Below are 23260 nucleotides of genomic sequence, written 5' to 3'. Positions count from 1 at the left end.
AATGTTCGTTCAATCTTTTGGTTTGCTAAATCCAAACTGCCGTGCCTTCCGCTTAACCCCTTCCATTAAACTTTGCACAGTGGTCTCATCGACCTTATTCGACGCCTAACGCCAGTTAGATTTAAGCTGCTGCTCGTTTTCCATGGATTTATTAGATTTTTTTGAGATTCCGTTTGACTAAGGCCCAATACCGTTCGATAGGGCGAAGTTCTGGGCTGTTGGGAGGGTTGTGGTCTTTTGGTACCACAACCACGTTGTTCGCATCGTATCACTCGATTGCCTTTTTCCCGTAGTGGCAGCTCGCCAAGTCCGGCCAGAACAGAACATGTCTATTATGTTGCTTTAGTAATGGTGGCAGCCGCTTTTCCACACAGCAAAAAAATATATTTTAATATTACATCCAAGAGGATGCACTTCAATCATGTCGAAAATCTCATCTAATTTTTATGGCCACAAAAATAAACAAATGCAGTAAAAGCAGCGTAATGTCAGTTCATGCACTATATTAATGATAATTTTCTCCTTTTTGGCAAGTAATATTACACCATATTTTGACACGATTGAAGTGCATTCACTTTGATGTGATATCAAAATTAATTTTTTGCTGTGCAGGCACTGCTGGACGTAGATCTTTCGAATGATGTTTCCCGTAGTAATGAAAATGCCGCTTTTTAGACCACACGTGCATATGGCCGGCCAGACGAGATATTTTTTTCGGGAACTTCGATAGTTTGATGGTTTTGAAAAATTTAGCCACCTTCTCTTTTCCTGATGCGGTATAAAACTCCTCTCCCGGAAGCTGCTTGAAATCCGCCTTCACATAAGTTTCGTCGCCCATGACGACACAGTCGAATTTTGTGAGCAGATTCGTATACAGCTTTCGGGACTGCTGCTTTGCCTACGTGTTTTGTTTGTGTAATCTTGGTTCACCACCTTCACCTTCTTAAACGTCGACAACCCGACTCGTTTCTTGGCCCGCTGCACAGTAGTATGGGAGACATTGAGCTTGCCAGCGACGTCCCGGATGGAGAGGTTAGGATTCCGCTTATATTTCACCACTACCTTCTTCGTCGTCGCTGCCACGTCCGGATTCAATTGCCGCCGCTTCCAGGCTTCCTAGCGGTTGATAGACGCTCCCCGAACACATTTAAATCGTTTATCACGGTCGATTTGGCCACATCCAGCAATTTGGCCAATTTGGCGTGTGAGAACGTCGGATAATCTTGCTGCGCGAGCAAAATTTTGACACGCTGCTCTTCTTGCTTGGACGTCATTTTGAGAACTGGAGAGCAAACGGTGAAAACTCATCATAGCAACCATTGTATATGCACTCAATTTTCAAATGCAGCAGTTCAGGTTTTTTATTTAACAGAAATACACCAATTTGCAGTTGACCAATTTTTGCGCGTTCCAGACTTTATGCTAATTAATTTAGATGAGCTCAAAAAGCAAAGAGAGTTCGCAATGATTGCTTTTATAAACTATGTGATTTCGCAAAGAGTTAACAGCCCAGAGATTTTGGAAAAAAAATGTATGCTCCCACTCGCTCACTGCGGAATAGAAATTTTTTTTAGCATCAACAATCAAAGAACAGACTATGTCAAAAAATTGCCCATTGAATAGAATGATGTCTTGCTATAATACATACTGTGAACCTATTGATATACCAATGAATAAAAATACGCTTAAAAACTTTCTTCACGAGGTTAGCTAGGCAACAATAATAAAATATAAATGTTATGCAAGTACTTGAAGTAAAATTGTACCAATTAGCATTTAACTAAAAATGTAAAACCGTATACACTGACGACAAATAAATTAATAAATAAATAAATAAATTGGCCCTTTGCTAATTTTCAACTTTTATTCAATCCAATTAATTCAATTAATCATACTCTAGCGGAACTATCTACCTACCCTTTTCAGACCTTTCTTTAGCCATTGAATTATCACACTCAAGCTTCATGCTAGATAGCGTTTACAACCAACTCTGAGTACTTTCCAATTTATCTGTAACAGGAAGCCTCCATTTTGGAATTCAATATAACGTCGGACAGCAATTGCCAGTCCCTAGCTGTTACTCCGATTCCAAAAATATCCCATATTGATGGGTGTTTGACAGTATTCACAACTTTTCCTGTTACTGGAAGCTGTCAGTTATCTTGGATTTCAAGACATACATCTCTAGACGTCATCCCGTTTCTGAAAATACCCATATTGAAGGGTATTTGGCAGTAACTCCCACTTTTTTTGAAACTGGAGCCCCAATCTTGGAGTACAAAATAGCATCGAACATAGATTTGTGATCTTTTGACATCATTCCGATCCCGGAAACACCAATATTGATAGGTATTTAGCAGTATTACTCACTTTTTCGGAAATCTGGGGTCAGTATTAGAATGGATTGATTTTTGACGTAAAGCTCCTTTTTGAATTATATTTTAAATTTGGCTCGTTGACAAAAGAAAAGAAACAGAATCCATACATTCGGAAATTTTGCTTTTCCAATAGTTTGTTTGTTTGCCTCAAATGTCCAAAAGGATTCCACGGAGCCAAAAATCATTGAATAATTTAACAATTACATTGAAGTGTTAAGAGGGACATAGTTTATGAGTTTGTTTATTTGTTTATTTGGTTCTGCATCAACAGACTATTGATGGATTAAGCAATACTGGGAAATACAATATAGTCAAGAAGTAACAATCTGCAAAGGCCGTGAAGTCCAACTTAATTCCTAATTCTTAAAAATATATCACGGAATCTCTGACGCAGCGTCTCGCGTGCCAAGTGAAATTCACATACGGAAGCAAAACGATTGAAAATCCTTTGTAGCTCATTGATAGCACCATACGAACTAAAATTTGTACGACGAAAAAGTATCCTCAGCATTGCGTTGTTATGGAGTGCTCGTGGTTGAACGTTAAGGTCGATTTGTTGTAGAATAGAAGGACAATCGATTCTGCCCTGTAGAGTATCTGCCACAAACAGGGCCCTTGTCGTATCTCTTCGACTCCACAAAGGATCCAGGTGAATTAACTGGCACCCAATTTCGTAGCTTGGAAGGCGATGAGGATCCCTCTAAGGCAATCGTCGAAGGGCAAACCAGATGAATCGTCGTTGAATAGACTCTACTCTTGGTACACTGCTTTGGTAATTGGGATTCCATACAGGGCAGCAGTATTCTATCACCGACCGGACGAGGGAGCAGTAAAGCGACTTCAAACAGTAGATGTTCGTGAAACTTTTAGCTATCCTGAAAATGAAGCCGAGCGTTCTGGATGCCTTGTCGATCACTTACGAGATATGCTGGCTGTATTGTGAGTTGACAATCTTAGATGATTCCCAGATCCTTAATGTGATTCACACGATGTACGTCAACGCCTTCTAGGGTATAACTGAATGTAAGCATGTAGCAAAAGCGTTGAGTTGGATTTGGAGAAGGTGGTAGTCAGCAATGGCTCGGATTCGGAGATAGATTTTCATGTCGTCTGCGAACGACCGTCGTGACCGTCGAGGACGAAATTGATCTCGTTGAAATACACAAGAAATATCAGCGGGCCGAGGTGGCGGAATACCCGAGGTGGCAGGGAACGAAGGAGATCGGCAGTCGTCGTTTGCAACTTCCAACTGACGATCAAATAGATAGGATGCGAACCTTCGTAGGAGACTGCCGCTTATACCGAGCCTATCCATTTTGGCGATCGCTATAGGATGGTTCAACTTGTCGAAGGTGGCTGATAGGTCAGTGTAGATGACATCTGTTTGTATGTGGTCTGTCATACTCTCCGTAATGTACGAGGTGAGACACAGATGGTTGGAAGTAGTCGACCGCCCTGCCATGAAACCATGCTGGTCTTCGCTCAAGTGCTGCTTGAAGTCAGAGACTAATGGTTCCATAACGACCAACTCGAACAGTTTAGATATGGCACCCAACGATGTGATGCCGCGATAGTTGTCGATGTTGCTTTTGCATCCCTTCTTATGCACTGGAAATATCTCAGCTGATTTCCAGCAGGAAGGAAACACCCCACTGAAGGGGGACATTTCGAACAAAAGGCATAGAGGAGCCACCATGCTATCGATGTGTTGCTTGAGAAAGACGAAAGGAACTCCATCAGGTCCAGGCTTAAATGAAGACTTCAGTTGCGAAGCCGCCCTAGATATCATAGCGAGGTCGATGTTGATAGCTGCCAAAGATTGACCAGACATTGGAACATTACAGGCTGCTAGAGAAACGTGCTCGTCAGGTAGGTTCTCATCCGAGAATACACTCGCAAACTTGGTTGAGAACAGACGGCTAATGTCCTGAGGGGATGAAGCTTCTTCACCGTTCAGTACCATAGTCGATGGAGGGCCAGACTCATTTCGTTGCTCATTCACATAATTCCAAAAAGTTTTCGGGTGAGATCGAAGCTTCCGTTGAACATCTCGTTTTGGAAGACTTTAACATACGGAGTTCACTTGTTTGCCGAGGATGATGATGACCTTGTTTAGGAACTTTTTTTTCGGAACGTGTCACTCAATGACGTAAGCCAAAATATGCGAGAACGTGTGGGCAGCTGCATTGACATCGGCAGGGACGAGTATCCTGTGCCAGTCCAAATTCGAAAGAAGTTCCCCGATACTGTCGTGGTCAGCATTCCGGAAATCGTAGGAGACCTCTAGGGGTGGAATGACCTCAGGAATTTGGTTGCCTTCAAGTGCAATAACTAAAGGAGGATGGTGTGGAACAGTCTTTATCAACGGAGAAATAGCCATAGACAAATGTGGAGCAGTATCCTGAGCGGTGACGAAGCAAAGGTCTAAGCTACGATTGTTCTCATTAACCACGTGGTTGATTTGCTGATACAAAAGGCTTGCAGCTCCAAAGTGAAATGTAGAACGGTCGTGGTCCTGATACAGGAATCCACCGTAAGATGATCGCCAAGAAATTTCCGGTAGATTGAAGTCGCCAATCATCTCGTCAGCAGCTGTAGCGATCTCCATTATAGCTCGAATAGACTAGCTGTGGAATTGAATTAGCGTAGAGTCGCGAGTTAGATCCGGAGGAAAGTAAACTACATACAAAAACAAAGTGCGGTCAGCGTGCTCAATGGCAATCCAAACTTGTTCCACACAATTCCATGAATCGTTTTCGATAACTTTTGCCTTCGATCCAGAGCCGACCGCTATGAGAATGCCTTCAGCAGTAGATTTGCGGCTGTTGTGCGGAAACCGATCGAATCGAAAAACCTCGTACTCGGATCCAAACACTTGATTTGACTATGTGCGAGTATCGAGCCAAGTCTCAGTGAGAGCGATGATAAATGAGTCAAACCCATCCTTTACAACCTCTTATTCTATATTACATCTAATTATTTCATAGTTTTGAAAAAAAAAAACATTTTTTACAGCAAGTGAGTGGAAGTACCCGAGCAAAGTTAAATATCAAATTGATAACAAGTTCTTTTACCCTGTTATCACTTTTTGATAACTGAATATGTTATTATTATGGTTGAATTAACAGCCAACATAACAAAATTTATAACAAAAAATTGCTCGTTGGATGTCACAAAAATAACTTATTTTGTTTTTTTTTTTTGTGTATTAATTTATTTGATAAGGCTTAACCGAATTAACTTTACAGAGCCGAGGATTCTTGGTCACTATACAATACATCTTAAAACTATAGTCAAAAGGTACAACACAATAAACACTTTATCTTCCGCTATCCAAAAAGCCTCCTCCATCAGAACTGGAGCCGCTCCCAGTAGTTTCATTGTATGGCAAATTGTTGTACGCCAACGAGGTTCAGAGCGCGTCCATTGCAGCAATGGACGCAAAACGTGGTCAGCACTCACACACTCATCACGAAACGGTTGCTTTCCAAAGTCGACGACGCATCGACCGAAAGAACTGCAAGTGAAGAACAATGAGGAGGACCACACAATGGTTGCTGCCGAGAAAACAGACGATCGCGTAGCACACATCGAGAGTGGCCTGCTTTTGTCGACAGCCGAGTGAACACTGAACTTATTTTGTTATCATTGATAATATCTTTATAACAAATTATGTAAACCATACAAATTTAATCCATAAATTTCAAATCATGTTATCATTTTGATATTAAAGCCTTACGCTGATAACTGAAATATGATTAGGGATTACCCAAGCTAAGTAGAATAACAACCCGATATCATCTAGACAGCAGGCCTGGGTTCAATCCCAGTCGGCGCCGCCGGGATGTTCTGAGGTATAACATCTTCAATTACGCCTTCCTTCGGAAGGGAAGTAAAGCCGTTGGTCCCCGGTTCATGAGTTGATGGGTCGATAGGTAGGGTCCAGGTGTGGGAGCGCCTCCCTGCACAGTGGTTCCCCTTAGAACAAAAGTTGGCCAAAACCTCAAAATTGCTGTAAATAGGCAAAAAACAGTTGAAATAGATGCTTTTTAGCTGTACGAAGAAAACTTGACAATCAAGACGTCACAAAAAGGAGTATAGTAGAACAAAAACCAATGCACAATAGTCCCAAAGCCGTATTTAGGAAGACAAAAGTGTTTGCGCCCAAACCGTCAGTTTTAGGAATATGGTTTCTTAAGGAAAGTTGCTTCATAATTTTTGTTCGTAAAATTAGGGTGGTCCATAAAATTGGTGAATTAAGTATACAAACTTTATTATCATTTGAGATAGACCAAAGCAGTGTTGTAAACAGTTGCATAACAATTAATTCAAAGCAACTTTGTTCAAGACACATTGTTTTTATCTCTTATGGTTCATGAGTTATGATTTTTTTTTTAAACAAACAGGTTAGGGTGGCTACTAAAATCGGTTTTCTTTGAATATCTTTTCATGCGTTAATTTTTCGTAAAAACATTGTTGTGATTACATTTAGAACTTTTGATGACGCATATTTTTGCTCAAGAAACTAGGTTACTATCTTTTTTGATTAGAAAGTTAAAGGCTATTTTCTTCGAAAAAATGGCTCTTTTCAATTGGCAATATCTCAAACTGGAGCAAACCAATTTTCAAACATTTAATTTCATTGGAAACATCTTTTTTTCTTTATTATAGAGATTTTTAGCTATATGGCAAGTTCATCTCATCGTTTTTTCTTCATTTTTGGTAAAAATAAACAGCAAGAGCTTTTTCTGTTTAAAGCATTTAATTTGATTTAAAAGAAGTAATATTTTTCAGCAAAAACTAGCCATAACTTTTCAAATAAAACAGATATCAACTTAACAAAAATATGCGTCATAATAAGTTCTTGAAGTGTCTAGCATAAAAATTTCACGAGAAATGAACGTATAAAAATGTATTTAAAGAATGTTGATTGTCTAGGGGCCACCCTAACCAGCTTGTTAAAAAATATAACTCATGAACCATAAGAGATAGATATATGGTGCGTGTGTGTATGTGTGTGCGTGTTGACGTGCTTAGAAAAAGGCATTGTGAAGCTTGCTACAGTATACACCGCAGATTTTATAACTTAGAAACGGATATTTTCCAAAGAACACTTAACTTGTTATTCCTAATTTCAACACTTTTCGCAAAAAATCGCAAAACACATAAAAACTTATCTGAAAGCTAATTTTTCTAGCTATCTTTTGATTACTAAAAGATAGTGGGCGGATGTGTCCGTCATATGTTTTGCTTAGTCTAAATGTGAAAAAAGTATATTTTTGCAAATTTTTTATTATAAACTGTCACTTAAAACAGCGCAGACACTCTTTTTTACCATCCATTTGATGTGAAATAAGCCGAAGAACATTTCTTCTGAAGCAACCAAGTTGATAAACACATTATTGTTTGCTATATTTGAGCAAAACAGTAACAAGAAACATTACGATTTTTTTCAAAAATTTGTGTATCGCTACACTATAAAAACCATAAAAAAATATGTTATCAACAGAACTGCACAAATCAGTCAATTTAAGATACTCTTAACATGTAAAAATGATAACAAAATATTGAATTAAAAAAATATCAACTTTAATGTTTGAGGTTTTGGCCAGCCAGGAACCACTGTGCCCTGGCGTCGGTAGCATTGGTGCTCAGCACGGAAAACAAGATCGACGGAAAACAAACCAAGGAAAAAAAAATATCATCTAGATAACAAGTCTTGTTATCCCAGATATCATTTTATTTTCAGTTGTTTTTGCATAACTTATTTAGTTATCAGCCTTGATCAATTTTGTTATCAGTTGCTATCATGAAAAATTCACTATATATTTATTAACGATGCAAGATTAGTTCAAAACTTTAAATATTATTCACATTGAAACAATAAAAAATAATGCTGTTAATCCCTAATCATATTTCAGTTATCAGCGTAAGGCTTTGATATCAAAATGATAACATTATTTGAAATTTATGGAATAAATTTGTATGGCTTACAGAAATTGTTATCAAGATATTATCAATGATAACAAAATAAGTTATTTTTGTGATATCCAACGAGCAATTTTTTGTTATCATTTTTGTTATGTTGGCTGTTAATTCAACCATAATGATAACATATTCAGTTATCAAAAAGTGATAACCAAGTGATAGAACTTGTTGTCAATTTGATATTTTACTTTTCTCAGGTAAAAGCACTATTTTTACTTGTTTCAATGCGAATAATATTTAAAGTTTTGAACTAACCTTGCATCGTTAATAAACATATAGTGAATTTTTCATGATAACAACTGATAACAACATTGATCAAGGATGATAACTATATAAGATATGTGATAACAACTGAAAACAAAATGATTTTTGGCATAACAAGACTTGTTTTCTAGATGATATCGGGTTGTTATTCTACTTTGCTCGGGTAAGCAGCCAACATAACACAAATTATAACAAAAAATTACTCCGTGGATATCAAAAAAATAACGGATTTAGTAATCATTGACAACATCTTAATAACAAATCCTGTGATCCATGCGAATATTTTCAACAATTTTTTTTATAATTTTATAGATTTGGTATTAGAGCGTTACGCAGATAACTGAAACATAATTGGCAGTGTGTTTTTTTCATGCCACGCGGGTAATATTTGAAGTTTTAAAGTAACCTTGCATCATTTCATATTCTTTCATGATATCAAGTGATAACAAAATTAGTCGATGTAATGCGATAACAAATGAAAACAAAATGATATCTGGAATAACAAGACTTGTTTTCAAGATGATATCAGGTTGTTATTTAACTTTGCTCGGATAGACTTCTCCCAAATGTTTCTCTACCCGACCAGAAGGGTATGACAATAAAATAACAAGATTCTAACAAGCCTTGTTATGGATAACTGATTATGATGTAATTAAGTTAAGAAAACTTATCACCAAGAAAATAATATAACAAATCTTAAACAAATTTAAATGCATTGAATTTTTTTTAATGATTTTGTAACTGATTCTTAACAAGATTTTATCACAACCAGATATTATTGACCAAACCCCAATAAAAAATCAAATATATTTCTACTTGTGTCTTTCAAGCATTATATTTTCTATAAGTTTGATAATGTTTTGTATTTCATTTACACAGTTAATCAATCTGAGTTTTTGATTTACAAAGTGAAATACACTGGAGTCGCTTTTTACGCGGGTGATACGTCCCGCGTAAAAAAAAACCGCTTTAAAAAAACCGCGTAAATTCCGGAATCCGCGTAAAAAAAAACCGCGTAAATTCCGAAATCCGCGTAAAAAAAAACCGAGTAAAAAAAGACCGTGTAAGAAAAAACCGTGTAAAAAGCGATATACCGCGTAAATTCTGAAATCCGCGTAAAAAAAACCAAAATCCGCGTAAAAAAAAACCGCGTAAATTCCAGAATCCACGTAAAAAAAAAACCGCGTAAATTCCGAAATCCGCGTAAAAAAAACCGCGTAAAAAAAAACCGTGTAAAAAAAAACCGCGTAAAAAGCGACTCCAGTGTATATGATTATAACACGATTTGATATAATTTTGTAATAGCACAACAGAATTGTGTTGCAAAATTTGTTATGTTTTTGTTATGAAAGTATCATAGTGAAATATATTTTTGTTGTATCTAAAGGAAATTTTTGTTATATTTTTTTTTATTTTAACTACATCCAGGATCTTAAGTGTAACAAGCTGTGTTACAAATTATAGTGAAACAAAATAACACAAGCTGTAATAAATGTGTTATTCCCTTATGGTCGGGTAGACTTCTCCCGAAAGCTCCTTCCAATCTTCCTCGCTAGTTTCTTACAATTTTTCCTGAAAGTTTTTTTTTATTTCGATCCCTAACGGATGTTTCTTACCCTCAAGAAGAGATTCAACCGCAATGATTACATATTCAGTTATAAAATCTTGATAGCCGAGTATCAGAACTTGTTATCAATTTGGTATAATCCTTTGCTCGGGTAAAGAAACAACCTGGAAGGTTGGCACAAATTTGTCAGTGGGCAGTCGAAATAAGCTTTCAGAGGAAATTAAAAAATCCTCGCGAGAACTTGGTTCAATTAATCAATTTAGATGGTCATGTTTTGAACCCATCTCAGCATGCTTTTGGCGCTAATTTACGTAGATGATCAAATTTAAAATACTGCGGTAGCCACATCACAGTTCTGTCAAAACCTCAGCATTTTCATTAATCAATTCCATTATCTCTAGATTAAAGACAATATACTAAAGCATCCCAAGTAACATTTTAAGTTTTACTAAATACTACAAAACAACTATAAAACAACATTCATAAACCCCTGGTCAAGGCTATTCTGTAATTAATGCATCCACCAAAACCTCATTAAGATTAGAATATGTCTAGTTGGCCCACCCTGGAGAAAGTTCTGAAGGCTGTATTCTCGAAGCTCTTCAAGATTGATTTACTGCAAAAGGTTGTATGACGAACGCATTGAGAACCATTTGAAAGCTACAATAAAAGCTATTTAGCAACAATAAAAACCCTTCCATATTAAATTTTATGTGAAATGTACGTGAAAACATCGAAAAAATTAAGTCCACCCTCGTAAAACGTCGATTTGACCAATTATTTAACATTGAAAAAAAAAAAAATGTTCTTTAGATCGAGCTTGGCCGAGATTTTTTTTTTTATTATTTTCGCATTTAAATGTTTGCACATTGGTAAATTTACCAAAATATAGTTATATATAAGGAAATATTGATTGAAAATCGAAGATTGTAAAAAAACAAGCAAACTAATTGTAACATGGCGGCGGCATCAAAGTTAATTTTCATGGGTCATTTGCGAAAAAGTTGTTTTGCTTTCAAGAATTCAATAAGGTTTTAAAATGGCTTTTATGAAGAAAACTTGCAGGCTGAATTGTATTTATCTAAAGCCATTTTGCTTGATCCTAACCCGTTCAGATTTATGGCAGCATTTATGGAGGCAAAGTTGCCTGCAAAAAGTTAAACGTCAAAGTTTGTTTATCTTTCGATAGTTGCGCTGTGAGATCCAGGATTCTTCCAGGCGGTTTTCTCCCGATGGATTGGGAGCAGTTACTCAGATAGTTTGCGATATTGTTTTACAACATTTCGCATTTCGAACAGCTGGAAGCGCAATCGTTCCCGGAAAAGATCCCCTTCTTCCGGATGGTTACAGAAGTGCACCATCCAATGATGCAGAGATGTACGGATGAATAAAATTTCGAAGAGTCTTTCGCCGAATAAAATCGCTGTTTTGGAACAGAAACCAGCTGATCTCCGCTAACTAACAGTTTCATTGTTTTGCTGTCGGTTGTTATTTCAATTGTCATCGCAAGATCTGGAGAAGGCTGGTATGTTTTTCAACTTTAGACAATGTTTTATGAGTTCGAGGGCCCCGCTCACTTTACTCTTTTCCGACAGATGGTCAGTCATTGGTGGTGTGCTGGTTCTTCTAAAGAAGCAAATTTATCTGAAATTGACTTTATTTTTTCATCCTACTTTGTCTATCCTTCGAGATTTCCTTGTCATAAATTTGGCATTTATTAACTACGAGGAACCATCTTTTAAGCTCAATTTGTAAACAAAGTATTTGGGGAGTTAATGATGCTTTTTAAAAAGGCTAAAAAGCAATAATAAATGCTTTTTTCTCTAATGCAAAACCTAATTGTTTTATGGTTGCTTTTATAATGATAGAACACGTTTATAAAGTATTTTATCATGACATTAATAAACAATTGCTAATGACGTTTATGCTTGAATTACAGAACAGTTTTAAGGAGGGATTGATAACTGTTTTAAATTTATTTTTAAAACAAGACATTTTTGCCAGACTATAAAAGGTTTTTAAAACAGCAAAAAGCTGAATTACCAAGCAGGAATGTTTTAAACTTTAAAATGCTATATTTAAACTAAATGGATTGTTCATTGCCGTTATAAAACCATCATAAATCAGAGTGGATGCTAAACGGTTACTGGATTGTTACTTGGGATAAGTATGTCTCAAACGATTACTTGGCTCTGTAAAGTTTATTTGATTATATTTATAACCTGTACAATTCAATTAATTTACAATTTAACAATTAGTAACTGTTACTGAAGTTAATGATCAGTTTCCATAAACCATAATTAAAAACTAATAGATTTGAATGAACGGGGGGTGAATCAAAATGCTTAAGATCTATAGAGTTTATCTACTTTTTAAAAAATAACATACAATCTGGAAACCCTTGAATGGAGATCAGTTTGTAGATCAGCAGTGAATTCAAAATTCCGAATGCTTGACATCACTGATCTCTGAATTCTTCCACCACAAGCCTTATGTTCAGATCTGACCAATTTTCCTATTTGTTTATTGAAAGATGATGAGCATTAACAATCATCCTCTTTGAATACGAACTCACGTATTTCCATATGACATTCTCTTTATTATTTAGTTGACATTGAACTGCGTTATATTGAACTAAAGATTCAAATCTGTCTTCGTCGTACGATCACCGAAAAAAAAAAACTTCACTCGACTTCATTATCTATTCACTGGACCTCCATCCAACCCATACCGAAGAATACAACTAGTTCAAGGTCATGACACCCGATACCACCGAAACACCCACTTTCAAAAGATGCATCTTTCCCGCACGTCGCAAAAAATCGGTGGATGCTAGCAGCATGATCGAACTATTCTCACCGTGCCAAAACTGGTTTGTCAGCCGTTCGGTTGAAAACCGCCCCTCAGATAACGCATAGAAAAAGGTCATATACTGATCTACGTCAGATTTCCTACTATCTCTTTCGAACGATGTTACCGATGGATCACCTTCGAAAAAGAGAAGCATATCTCTGCAGCTGCCACCGACCGTTATGCTTTCGTTGGTCAAAGTTGCACTCATCAAACGAGCGCCAATTTCAAAGGAGTGGGATCATTAAAAAATTCAACCTTTTCCCAGCGGCCGCGATCGTTTGAAACGCGCAATGACACGACTCTTCACGCAAGATTACATCACACAGCATCCAGCGGAGCACCACCGCCATTGCCGTTGCCGCCTACGGAGGCTGATTTGAATACTCGATTTTCGATAGTCGAAAAATTCTGGGTAGGGAGTTGGCAGCCTGGGTCATATAAATAACGAATGGAGCTTAGAAATCTTGCTCAGTTACTAAAGATTTAGCAAATTGTGGTGTCGCCCTGTATTGAACTTTATCGAATACAAAATCAAAATGAAATTATTTGTTGCCTTTGCTGCCATTCTGGCTGTTGCCCTAGCTGCTCCACCGCAAGAGGAACGGGATGCGCATATCGTCAAGTACGAGAATGACAATCTGGGACTCGATGGATACCGTTTCCAGTAAGTTAGTTGAAGATTTGTGCTGAACGTGAATTAATGTGGTTTTTTTGAACTTAAAGGTATGACACCAGCAATCAGATTAGGCGCCAGGAGGAAGCCCAGCTGAAGAACTTCGGAGAGGACATTAATGCTCTGGTGGTTCGAGGATCGTATTCCTACACGGGTGATGACGGTCAGGTGTATACCGTCAACTACATTGCTGATGAGAATGGATTCCAGCCGGAGGCGGCTCACATTCCACGGGCTTGAGAGGGCAAACGTAGAATATCCTAGTCAATAGTAGTCAAGTGTGATTTTCGTATTGTATCCTATTAAGTTTAACGATGAATATAGTGTGAATGTCTAGAAGTGAAGGGCAATTTTGAATAATGGAAAGCTAATCGCATGCCAGCAAAGTGCAGTGACTGTAATACCCCGAAGGGACCATATTAGGCCCATTTCCGAAATCCAAATAATGTTCGATAATTCGACAGTGAGCATGCATAAGGGCCTATACGCGATGATCGATTCTCTTCGTCGTTTTTCTCTTTTGTTAATAACTCGCTAGATTTAACGTTTCTCGGTGCGTTTGTTGTTGCTTTTGATAGCCAATACAACCTGTAACTACTCCGCATTGAACAAATTCTAGAAAATTGTTTCGCTTAGCTGTAGCAATGCAAAGAGAAAATCGAAGAAGAGAATCGATCATCGCGTATTCGCCCTTAAGCATGCTCACTGTCGAATTGTCCATTCGTATTTTTGAAATGCTAGATCCCGTGCTTTAGGAATGATAGTTTAACAAAGTTGTTTAGAATTTGGTTTCATACAGCGCTTTCAGTCTTTTTATACAGTAAAAACAAAGCAAGACCATACTGGACGCGGCTGGATTCGATTCCCGGCCGGTCTAGGAATTTTTCGGGTTGGAAAATTTCTCAACTTCCCTGGGCATAGAGTATGATTGTACTTGCCACACAATTATACTAATGCAAAAATGGTACAGGCATCGGAAGCGCTCAATTAATAACTGTGCAAGTGCATCTAGAACACTAAGTTGAGAGCATGCAATAAGGTAATATGCTATATGCAATAAGCTTGAAATGCGAAGAAGAAGAAGAAGAAGAAGAAGAAGAAGAAGAAGAAAACTATGTTTTCTTGTAGGGGGCTGTTCATAAACTACGGATTCAGTTGTTTTTGTACCTTCCTCCTACATCTTCTTTTTCCTTGATTTGTTTTCCGTTGATCTTGTTTTCCGTGCTGAACACCAATGCTACCGACGCCAGGGAGGCAGCTCCCACACCTGGACCCTACCTATCGACCCATCAACTCATGAACCGGGGACCAACGGCTTTACTTCCTTTCCGAAGGAAGGCGTGATCAGATATGTTATGACTCAGAACATCCCGGCGGCGCCGACTGGGATTGAACCCATGCCTGCTGGGGTGAGAGGTAATCACGCTCACCACTACACCACATGCGCCGCTTGAGTTTTTATTTGGTTTTTAGACAAAATGATGTCAATTTCTAGACAATTTATGTTATACAGGTGCATCATTCGATTGATGGGGCCATTTTTTGTGTAATTTGTTCTACAGGTATTTTCATAGAATTATTTTAGAGTTCTAAGAGGTCTAAAGGGCGCATAAAAATTCAGTTGAGAGAGTATTGCTGCAGATTCTATGCGATGAGAAATAAGATCATTGATAAAGAAAACCATTGCAAGTTCACGCCGTTCCTTTAGTGTTTGTTGATTGAGTAGTATGCAGCGTGCTTCATAGGATGGTAGAGGAAATGCAGTTCAATTTAGTCGTCGAAGAGCATACAAAATAAATTGCTTTTGGACAGATTCAATGCGTTCTTCGTGTATGCCAGTGCATGGGCTCCATACTATGTGGCAGTATTCCAGAATAGGTCTTACATTTGCAGTGTTTATACAGCGGGGAATTTGCTCACAGACACCTGAGAAAGAAACTCAGGGTGTGGGGATGGGAGAATTGCACTCCCGACCCACTAAACCCTATCTGTGCCCTTGGCCCTTGACCTCCCCGGAACCGCCCAAAGGCATTACTTCGTGGGAGGGGCCTGTGCGCTATAGCGCTCCTCTAGCCGTACTCTAACGCTCTAGTCGGGCAGTAGTCAACTGCTGCTCGGCACGTCACGCTCGTTGTAGCTCCGCAATTATGTGGGTCACCGCAGTCACCACAGCGCTCCAGTTCTCGGTAGTACCACACATCCTAGGGACGATGTTATGCGGACTGGTGTCCACTCCGCATATCGCTAGCATAACGCTCATTACTGGCTCGAAGCGTGGACAGGCGAACATAACGTGTTCCGCCGTCTCTTCAACACCAGCACACGCGGGGCAGGTGGGAGTACTTGCATCTCCGAACCTATGCAAGTAACTCCTAAAGCAGCCATGGCCTGACAGGAACTGTGTCAGGTAGAAGTTTACTTCCCCATGGCGCCTATTGACCCAGATTGATACGGAAGGAATCAAGCGGTAGGTCCACCTCCCCTTTGTGGAATTTTTCCACTCCGACTGCCACCTCACAATCCATACTGCGCGTGCGTTGTTGCGCGCCTCTCGAACGCTCCTCGTGTCATAGCACTACACATCCTCCTTAATGATGAGGCGGATTGGCATCATGCCGGCTATGACACAGACGGCCTCCCTCGAGATGGTGCGATATGCACTGGCCACCCTCAAGCACATTAGCCTATGTGTACTCTCTAGTTTCCGCCTATGGCAGTCGGTATCCAGTACCGCAGCCCATGCAGGGCCTCCGTATCTGAGGATAGATACTACGACCCCTGCGAGGAGCCTGCGCTTACTGGCAATCACCGCCGAGCTGTTGGACATCATGCGGGATAATGCCCCCACAGCCGTAGAGGCTCTCTTGCAGGCGTACTCGACGTGTCAGCCGAAGCTGAGCTTATCATGTAGCATAACCTCCAGGAGTTTCAGAGAGCGCATGGATCTAATTGTGCTCTCGCCCATTGTCAACGTCGCATGCTGCACCGACATGCGATTGTTGACTACGACTACCTCCGTCTTGTGGTGGACAAGCTCCTGTTTCCTGAATCTCATCCATTCCTCCACAAACTTAACGGAGTGAGCCGCTGTCAGCTCTACCTCTTCGAGGGATTCCCCGTAGACTACCAGCGTGACATCGTCGGCAAAACCAACAATTTTCACGCCTACTGGGAATCTTATCCTCAACACTCCATCGTACATGACGTTCCATAACACCAGGCCCAGGATGGAGCCTTGTGGCACTCTTGCGGTGACTCTAACTCATTTTTCGCCATCTTCTGTGTCATACTTCAAAACACGATTCTGGAAGTAGCTTTCCAGAATCTTGTACAGCCCTCCGGGGATTCAGAGTTGGTGTAGCGAGCGGGCTATCGCCCCCCAGCACGTGCTGTTGAACGTGTTCTTCACGTCTAAAGTTACCACCGCGCAGTAACGAATACCCCTTCGTTACCGATGGACCACCTCTGCCGTCTGAATGACGACGCAGATGGCTTCCACCGTAGATCTACCCTTGAGGAACCCGTACTGGCTGCTTGACAGGCCGTCTACACCTTCGGTGTAAGCCAACAACCTGTTGAGGATGACCCTCTCAAGCAGTTTACCAGTGGTGTCCAGCAAACTGATTGGCCTGTATGCTGACGGCACCGGTCTTAAGCCGACAAGTATCGCAGTGAGTCTGTCCATTATCTGCGAGAACCAGGCTTCCGGAAATCTCACGCGTACACAAATGCGACAGCGAGCTGTGAGACGGAGCGTCGCATGACTCTCAAATCCATGGTGTGCTACATTAATTGTACAAAAGAGATACCGTAACGATGCGCTTGACAAGCTACACGCTCTCAACAAATTCGAGCGTTTCAATTTTTGTTTGTCTCATCGCATTGCTCTCTCAATGCGACGCATGTATTCAATCACATGCGACTGTTTCATTGAAACATCTCAATGCGCTCTCTCAGGGCGCCATTGCCGTGCGCTGTTTCGCATGCTTTGACTCTCGCGGTCCCATCATAAGTGATGTTGTCGGGTGACGAGATAAGGGACTGCAAGGGTTTGTTCACAGAAGACTTGTGTGCCCTTTTCGTATGTGTCTTTTGAAATGGGGTGAAGTTTTTAGATGGTTCCAGAAATATCTTCTAGTATAGATTCAAGCAGACTCAACACATGGTTCCAGAGATATACTGGAATCACCGTAAGATCACCACTCATGATCCTAGGAAGACGCAATGGCTTGTCGAAAGGATGCTAAAGGAAGGTAAAGGAAAGCTACGTGAGCGGTGGATGGTAACCTTACGGTAGTTGGGATACCGTTAGCATGTTAGCACCCAAATAATAGCGGAATATCTGTGGAACTATGTGTCCTTCAACAAGTCCTTATGCGGAAATCTTTTGAAATACATTTTTTTGGAAGCCTCTGAAGCTTTCAGCCCATTTGGTGGAAAAATAAACAAGTTTTTGCGCATTTGCACCAAATTAAACTCAGAATCCCTCAGAAAACTTTTACTCAGACCAGTAAAAATATAAATGGACGATTTTGAATGTAAAACAGCACTATACTATACAAGAGCATATGGTCGGCCTTAAGTCAGAAGGGACTAAGTAGCAAAATAAAAACAAAAAATGAGTTAATGATATCATAAGATCAAGAATTCCCTCAGCTACATTTCACTTCTTCAGCCAGATTTGAAAAATTAGAGTAGCACGAGAAAACGGCCAAAGGTTTTTTCCCCATTACATAAGACACAATATTGAACAGCCAACTTTAAAATCGTTTTTCTCAAAATCAAATAAAAAATTCACATTTCGGTCTGACTTGACCGATCATATCAACACGCTAGTAATGATAGAACTCTGAAGATTAATATTTTTATTTATCTGGCTTGAGTGAACACTATTTTAAGGGATTATTTTCAACGCAGAAGTGTACTTTGCTGCAAAAAAGTTGGTGGTGACTTCTCATTGCATACACACAAGTCTGCACTTAAAAATTAAACAAGTTTAACATGTTGTAAATGTGTTCTGTCAGATCAATCGAGATCAATTTTTGACTCAAAACTTGCTTTTCCATTGACCTTTGTCCGATAACAAATTTTTTTTTATTGTCACCTTCCAGCAGGTGCTTCAAAAAATTTGGTATTTCTTACACGTGAAATTCAACATATTTGTAGTTTTGCGTCAAAATTTCAGCCCAATTGATCATAACAAAACACATTTATAACATGTTAAACTTGGCTAGTTTGTATGAAAACGACCTTTGTCCGATCAACTTTGCACCACAGTGTACGCAGGTACGAAATGCTGGATTAAGGGGGTATTCCCAATCTTTTGCCTTTTTTCGGCCTGTTTTTCAATTAATTTTTTGTCAAGGAAAATGCATAGCAATGCGCCTCTTTGGGATTCTTGTTTATTGAACATTAAAGTTTACAAATAAATTTTTTTCGACATAAAAAAAGGCATTATTCACGTCACAAAATTGCGGCAAACAGACCCCTGTTCGCCGCAAACGCCTGGACGGGGGAAGACTTTTCTCTGGAACGGCTTCATCTGAAACAGATTTCGTGATGAAATTAATAATCTGCATAAGATTCTCTTGAGCTTCTCCCGTTGGCAGCAAAAAATCTTGCAAATTAACAAAATGGCGGCCATATGAAAAAACAGGCAATATTTAGCCCGCTTTTTTGCAGCTTTAAGGTGCTTCAAACAATGTTAAATGTTAATATTTTTGGCTGAAAGTGGGAGAAGCTCCAAAGAATTTAATAAGGAACAAAATGCGCAAAGATTCAAGTCAATATCTTTTAGAGTTTCTGAGAAAAATCTTCGCCCGATAAAAAAATGTGGTTTCGAGAAAAACGCGTTTAAAGTTTTGACTTTAGTTAAAACCATTTGGGGGTTCTTACCATTAGTCAGCTATGCCTGGACACCGAATTCGCTGATCGGAAAACGGCTTGGGGGGATGAAAGTATATAGTCTAAAGTACAAAAAAACGTGAAAAAAAAATTTGATTTTTTGAAAAAAAAAAAGATCGGGAATACCCCCTTAAGGTTAAAGTAATAAATTTAGGAACAATTTGTGTCATATCTGTATTACGGATTGTTGCTAAGCTTTTTGCTTCAGGAATTGTATTGAATACCTGTCAATCAACAAAACTTACTACGGCAGCATCTGAATTCTTCAGATGTGTTAGTGCTCACAGGATAGTTCATATCAACCGCCATGATGCTGAATTGAAACAATCAATTTGCGACGACAGATTTCTAAATAGTCCTAGTGTTAGTACCGTGGACCCTCGGTGAAATTAAAAAAAAAGCATATTAACGAGCAAATAAACCACAACTTGATTGTACATTTCTCTTACCAAAGCCACATCTCTTACTTCGTTCGTTATGAATGGGCTATTTTTCAAGTTAATCCTTTAATCAACGAAAATTGCCGCTAGGAAAACTTTGTTGGTCATAACCATCCGACACCTCTTCTCCATGTTCGATAAGAGTGTAGTAGCTAGGTCGCTTTCCATCGTTTTCAAAACAAAACAACACTTTTCCCACATCAAGAACACGAGTTGGTCTTCCAGTTGAGTTTGTTATTTCGATGTCGCATTGAAACGTCGCTTAGCGACGTCTCATTGCGAAAAGCGCATGAGCTTCGGCTCACGCGACGTCGCATGATACTCGTTCTCATGAAACGCATACATCCGGAAATGTGCTGTGCTTACAAAACAGTGCGACACACAGACATTATGAGAATGTGAGATGCGACAAAACTGAAGCGAGAGAAACAGAGTGCTACAAATCTCTTGCGCATGAGACTGCTATGATTATGAGACTATTCGTATTGCGTCTCGCATACGGTGGCGCGCGCACTGGAAGCCTGCCGAGAACTGCTCGATGGACCACCCGGGCGGAGCATAACAGCTACTTAGATATACTCCATTGACCCTGGCGATCACGAATCCCTCGCTCGAGTTGGACGAGACCACCTCCTGAACAAGGAAGCTCCCCGTCGTGCATATCGCCGCGTCCGTGACCCAATTCCCGTTGCCAGATGGGAAATAATTGCGACATCCACTCCCCATTCCACTGCCGATTGCCACAACAGTTGCTGAGCAGCCGCGCAATGGTTCAGGTTCAACTGCGCTACCTCGAACATGGCTGAGCATTGCTCTTGGCCCCCGAGCAGCGCGGGCCACCTGCCATGTGGTTGGTAGGGGATTTCCCTTTCTCCACGCATATTGTGAACTTCGGCGGCTTTTGGCAACCTTGCGCCTTCTGGCCCTCCGAGCCGCACCGTCTGCACAGCTTGCTCTATCGGTGTTCTTGCAGTCACGAGCCAAGTGGCTCCAGCAAGCCGTAACCGGTCGGGGAATGCTCACGGGGCAAACCGACAAGCCCACTCGCACCTTCCCTGTGGCTACCGCCTTCCTGGCATCAGCTGCCGAGAGCTTGACGGTAGCCACCTGGGTGGAGAACAATCCCTTCCTCAGAGTAACCACTATTGGTGGTCGCCTCTGTCACCTCGTCCAAGTATTTAACCTGGATAGTGATTGTCGAGCCTAGCGACTTTACCTGCACCCCATTACCAACGACCTCCTCTGCCAGCTTCTGGTAAGCCAATCCCTGGTCTTTGGCACCACGTTTTAGCACCAGGAACATCTCGCCAGTACGAGTGCGCCTGATCCACGTACTTCGACGCTTCCGTCTTGATGATGAGAGCCTCGCCCTTCGTCTTGTTCCGAGCAGTGCTGCTCTTCAGGGCAGTTTTTTTTTCGGGGGTTTCGGAGGTTTCGGGGGTTTCGGGGGAGCGCCCTTGTTTCCGCCCTGCTTGGAACCGCCACTTTTCTCAATAGCGCTGTTTCCTACTTCAGACTTCTTCTGTGGCTCGTCCACTGCTGCATTGGACTGGTCAACCACTGCCACGCACTCTACCTGGGCAGAGACTTTCCGTCTCTTAAGGCGTGCCGCACCCTTTACAGGCGAGGGCTGGTCGCGCTTCTGCCCATGCGTCACGGCAAAGTGGAGGGCATCGCTGGCCATCGTGCTGTTGCCTGCGAAGTTGAAGGCGTCCGTCTCGGTAGACATCGGCTCCGGCTTCTCCGCCCTCTCGGCGACTACTAGTCGCTTCTCAAGAGGAAGTTTGCCGGCCCGAAAAAAAGCTTTGACACGGAAAAATTATCAAAAATCCAAGAAAATCAGTTTTTTTCCTAAGATTCTTGTCAAAAATTACATGTAATCATATTTTTTCTAACTCAACATGAAAAAAAAATTGGACTCTCAGCAAAACCAAAAAGTTGATGTTTTGTGGTTTTTTGAGTCCAACTTAATGCCATAATGACATAAAAAATATTTTTTTACTTGAATTTTCTTTATAAAATTAGAAAAATTGTGACTTTTTTTAGATTTTTGATTTCTTTTTCCAGTATTTTTTTGAAAAACGAAAACGTGATTATTTTTTTCATTTTTGCGATGAACTTCCCCTTAAGTCGCTCCTGGTCGTCCTGGGCCTCGTTCATAGTTGCACGGAGCTGCCTCAAGGCCTGCTTGAGGTCTTTCGCAATGTTGTTCCGCGTGCTCGTGAACTCGATGATGGTATCGAGCTGTCCCGCGATTTACAGCATCCTACGGAGGGCCCCAAAGACTACTCATGACTTTTTTTTTAACCTGGGTCCATCCATAGATTGCTCCTCCAGCTGTCCACCGGTCCCGTCGCTTAACTCCGCGTCTTGCAGAGGTTTCGGCCGCTTGGTGTCCTTGTTCGGATCACTGGGTGGGGGAGGTCTCGTAAGACCACCCTTCGCGAATGGGTTCGCGGTCACCTCCTTAGCGATTTCATCACTAGGTTGGTTTTTAGACTGATTTTGATGGTTTTCCATCATCTTGACTATTGGGTCCCCCTTATACCGCTATCCTAACCGTGCAGCTGGAATAGTCACCCACATTTGCAGTGTAGAGGAACTTTATAGTGTATGGGTCCTGAAAATTGTAACTAAACCTGTTCGGAATCCAGATCCCCTGTCAACTACAACCCTGGCATCCATCTATTGCAGCTGAGCAGTACGATAGCCTGTCCGTGCAACCGCCGAGCGGATTTGTTTACGTTTGAGCTATTGTCTACAGTCTAGACCGTACAATATATACCATCCAATGATGGGGATAAGGAATCGAGGTTTAGGTATATAAAAATTCATCTCTTCTCTGGTAGCTTAGGTCAGTAGGTACCACATATGTAGCAGCTAAAGTGATCTAATGAGAGTATAAGAGAGGATGATAACGTCCGATCAGTGTGTCGACCTGGCTTGCCAGACCATCGACCGGCAATATCCGTGACGTCACCTCTCTCGCAATAGATCAGTTTCTCTGGATCTATTGCGCTGCTCTGTATAGAAAGGGAAAGTTTCAGTTACGAACAGGTCATCGGACAGACCACCGGTCATTGTCATACGTTTGCGGTAACCGCAGAAGATTCGTGTTCCTTTTTTGTATAATCGTGTAGTTTAATTGATAAGGCAAATAAATGTAGTGTTTTGACTAAGTGTTTCTATCAAA

At 40.5% G+C, this 23260-nt stretch overlaps 1 protein-coding gene across 1 annotated transcript; it reads left to right on the top strand.

The window, feature by feature from the left end:
• Positions 1-13586: 13586 nt before the first annotated feature.
• LOC135709912 (flexible cuticle protein 12-like) lies at positions 13587-14067 on the top strand. Its single transcript, XM_065232358.1, has 2 exons — positions 13587-13714; positions 13774-14067. The coding sequence occupies exons 1-2, from the start codon at positions 13587-13589 to the stop codon at positions 13961-13963; spliced, it is 318 nt and encodes a 105-aa protein (XP_065088430.1). The 3' UTR covers positions 13964-14067.
• Positions 14068-23260: the final 9193 nt, after the last annotated feature.

Source organism: Ochlerotatus camptorhynchus, unplaced genomic scaffold (assembly GCF_037179485.1).
Source record: "Ochlerotatus camptorhynchus isolate MF236.1 unplaced genomic scaffold, CSIRO-AGI_Acam_v1.1 ptg000367l, whole genome shotgun sequence".
Taxonomy (NCBI): domain Eukaryota; kingdom Metazoa; phylum Arthropoda; class Insecta; order Diptera; family Culicidae; genus Ochlerotatus; species Ochlerotatus camptorhynchus.
This window is presented reverse-complemented; position numbering and strand designations above follow the sequence as displayed.

What these genes read in the sequence shown, in the direction of transcription:
- LOC135709912 (XM_065232358.1), top strand. Translation starts at nt 13,587, where the DNA reads ATGAAATTATTTGTTGCCTTTGCTGCCATTCTGGCTGTTGCCCTAGCT. An exon ending in CTCGATGGATACCGTTTCCA is followed by an intron (nt 13,715 to 13,773) that starts GTAAGTTAGTTG and finishes TTGAACTTAAAG; the next exon opens with GTATGACACCAGCAATCAGA.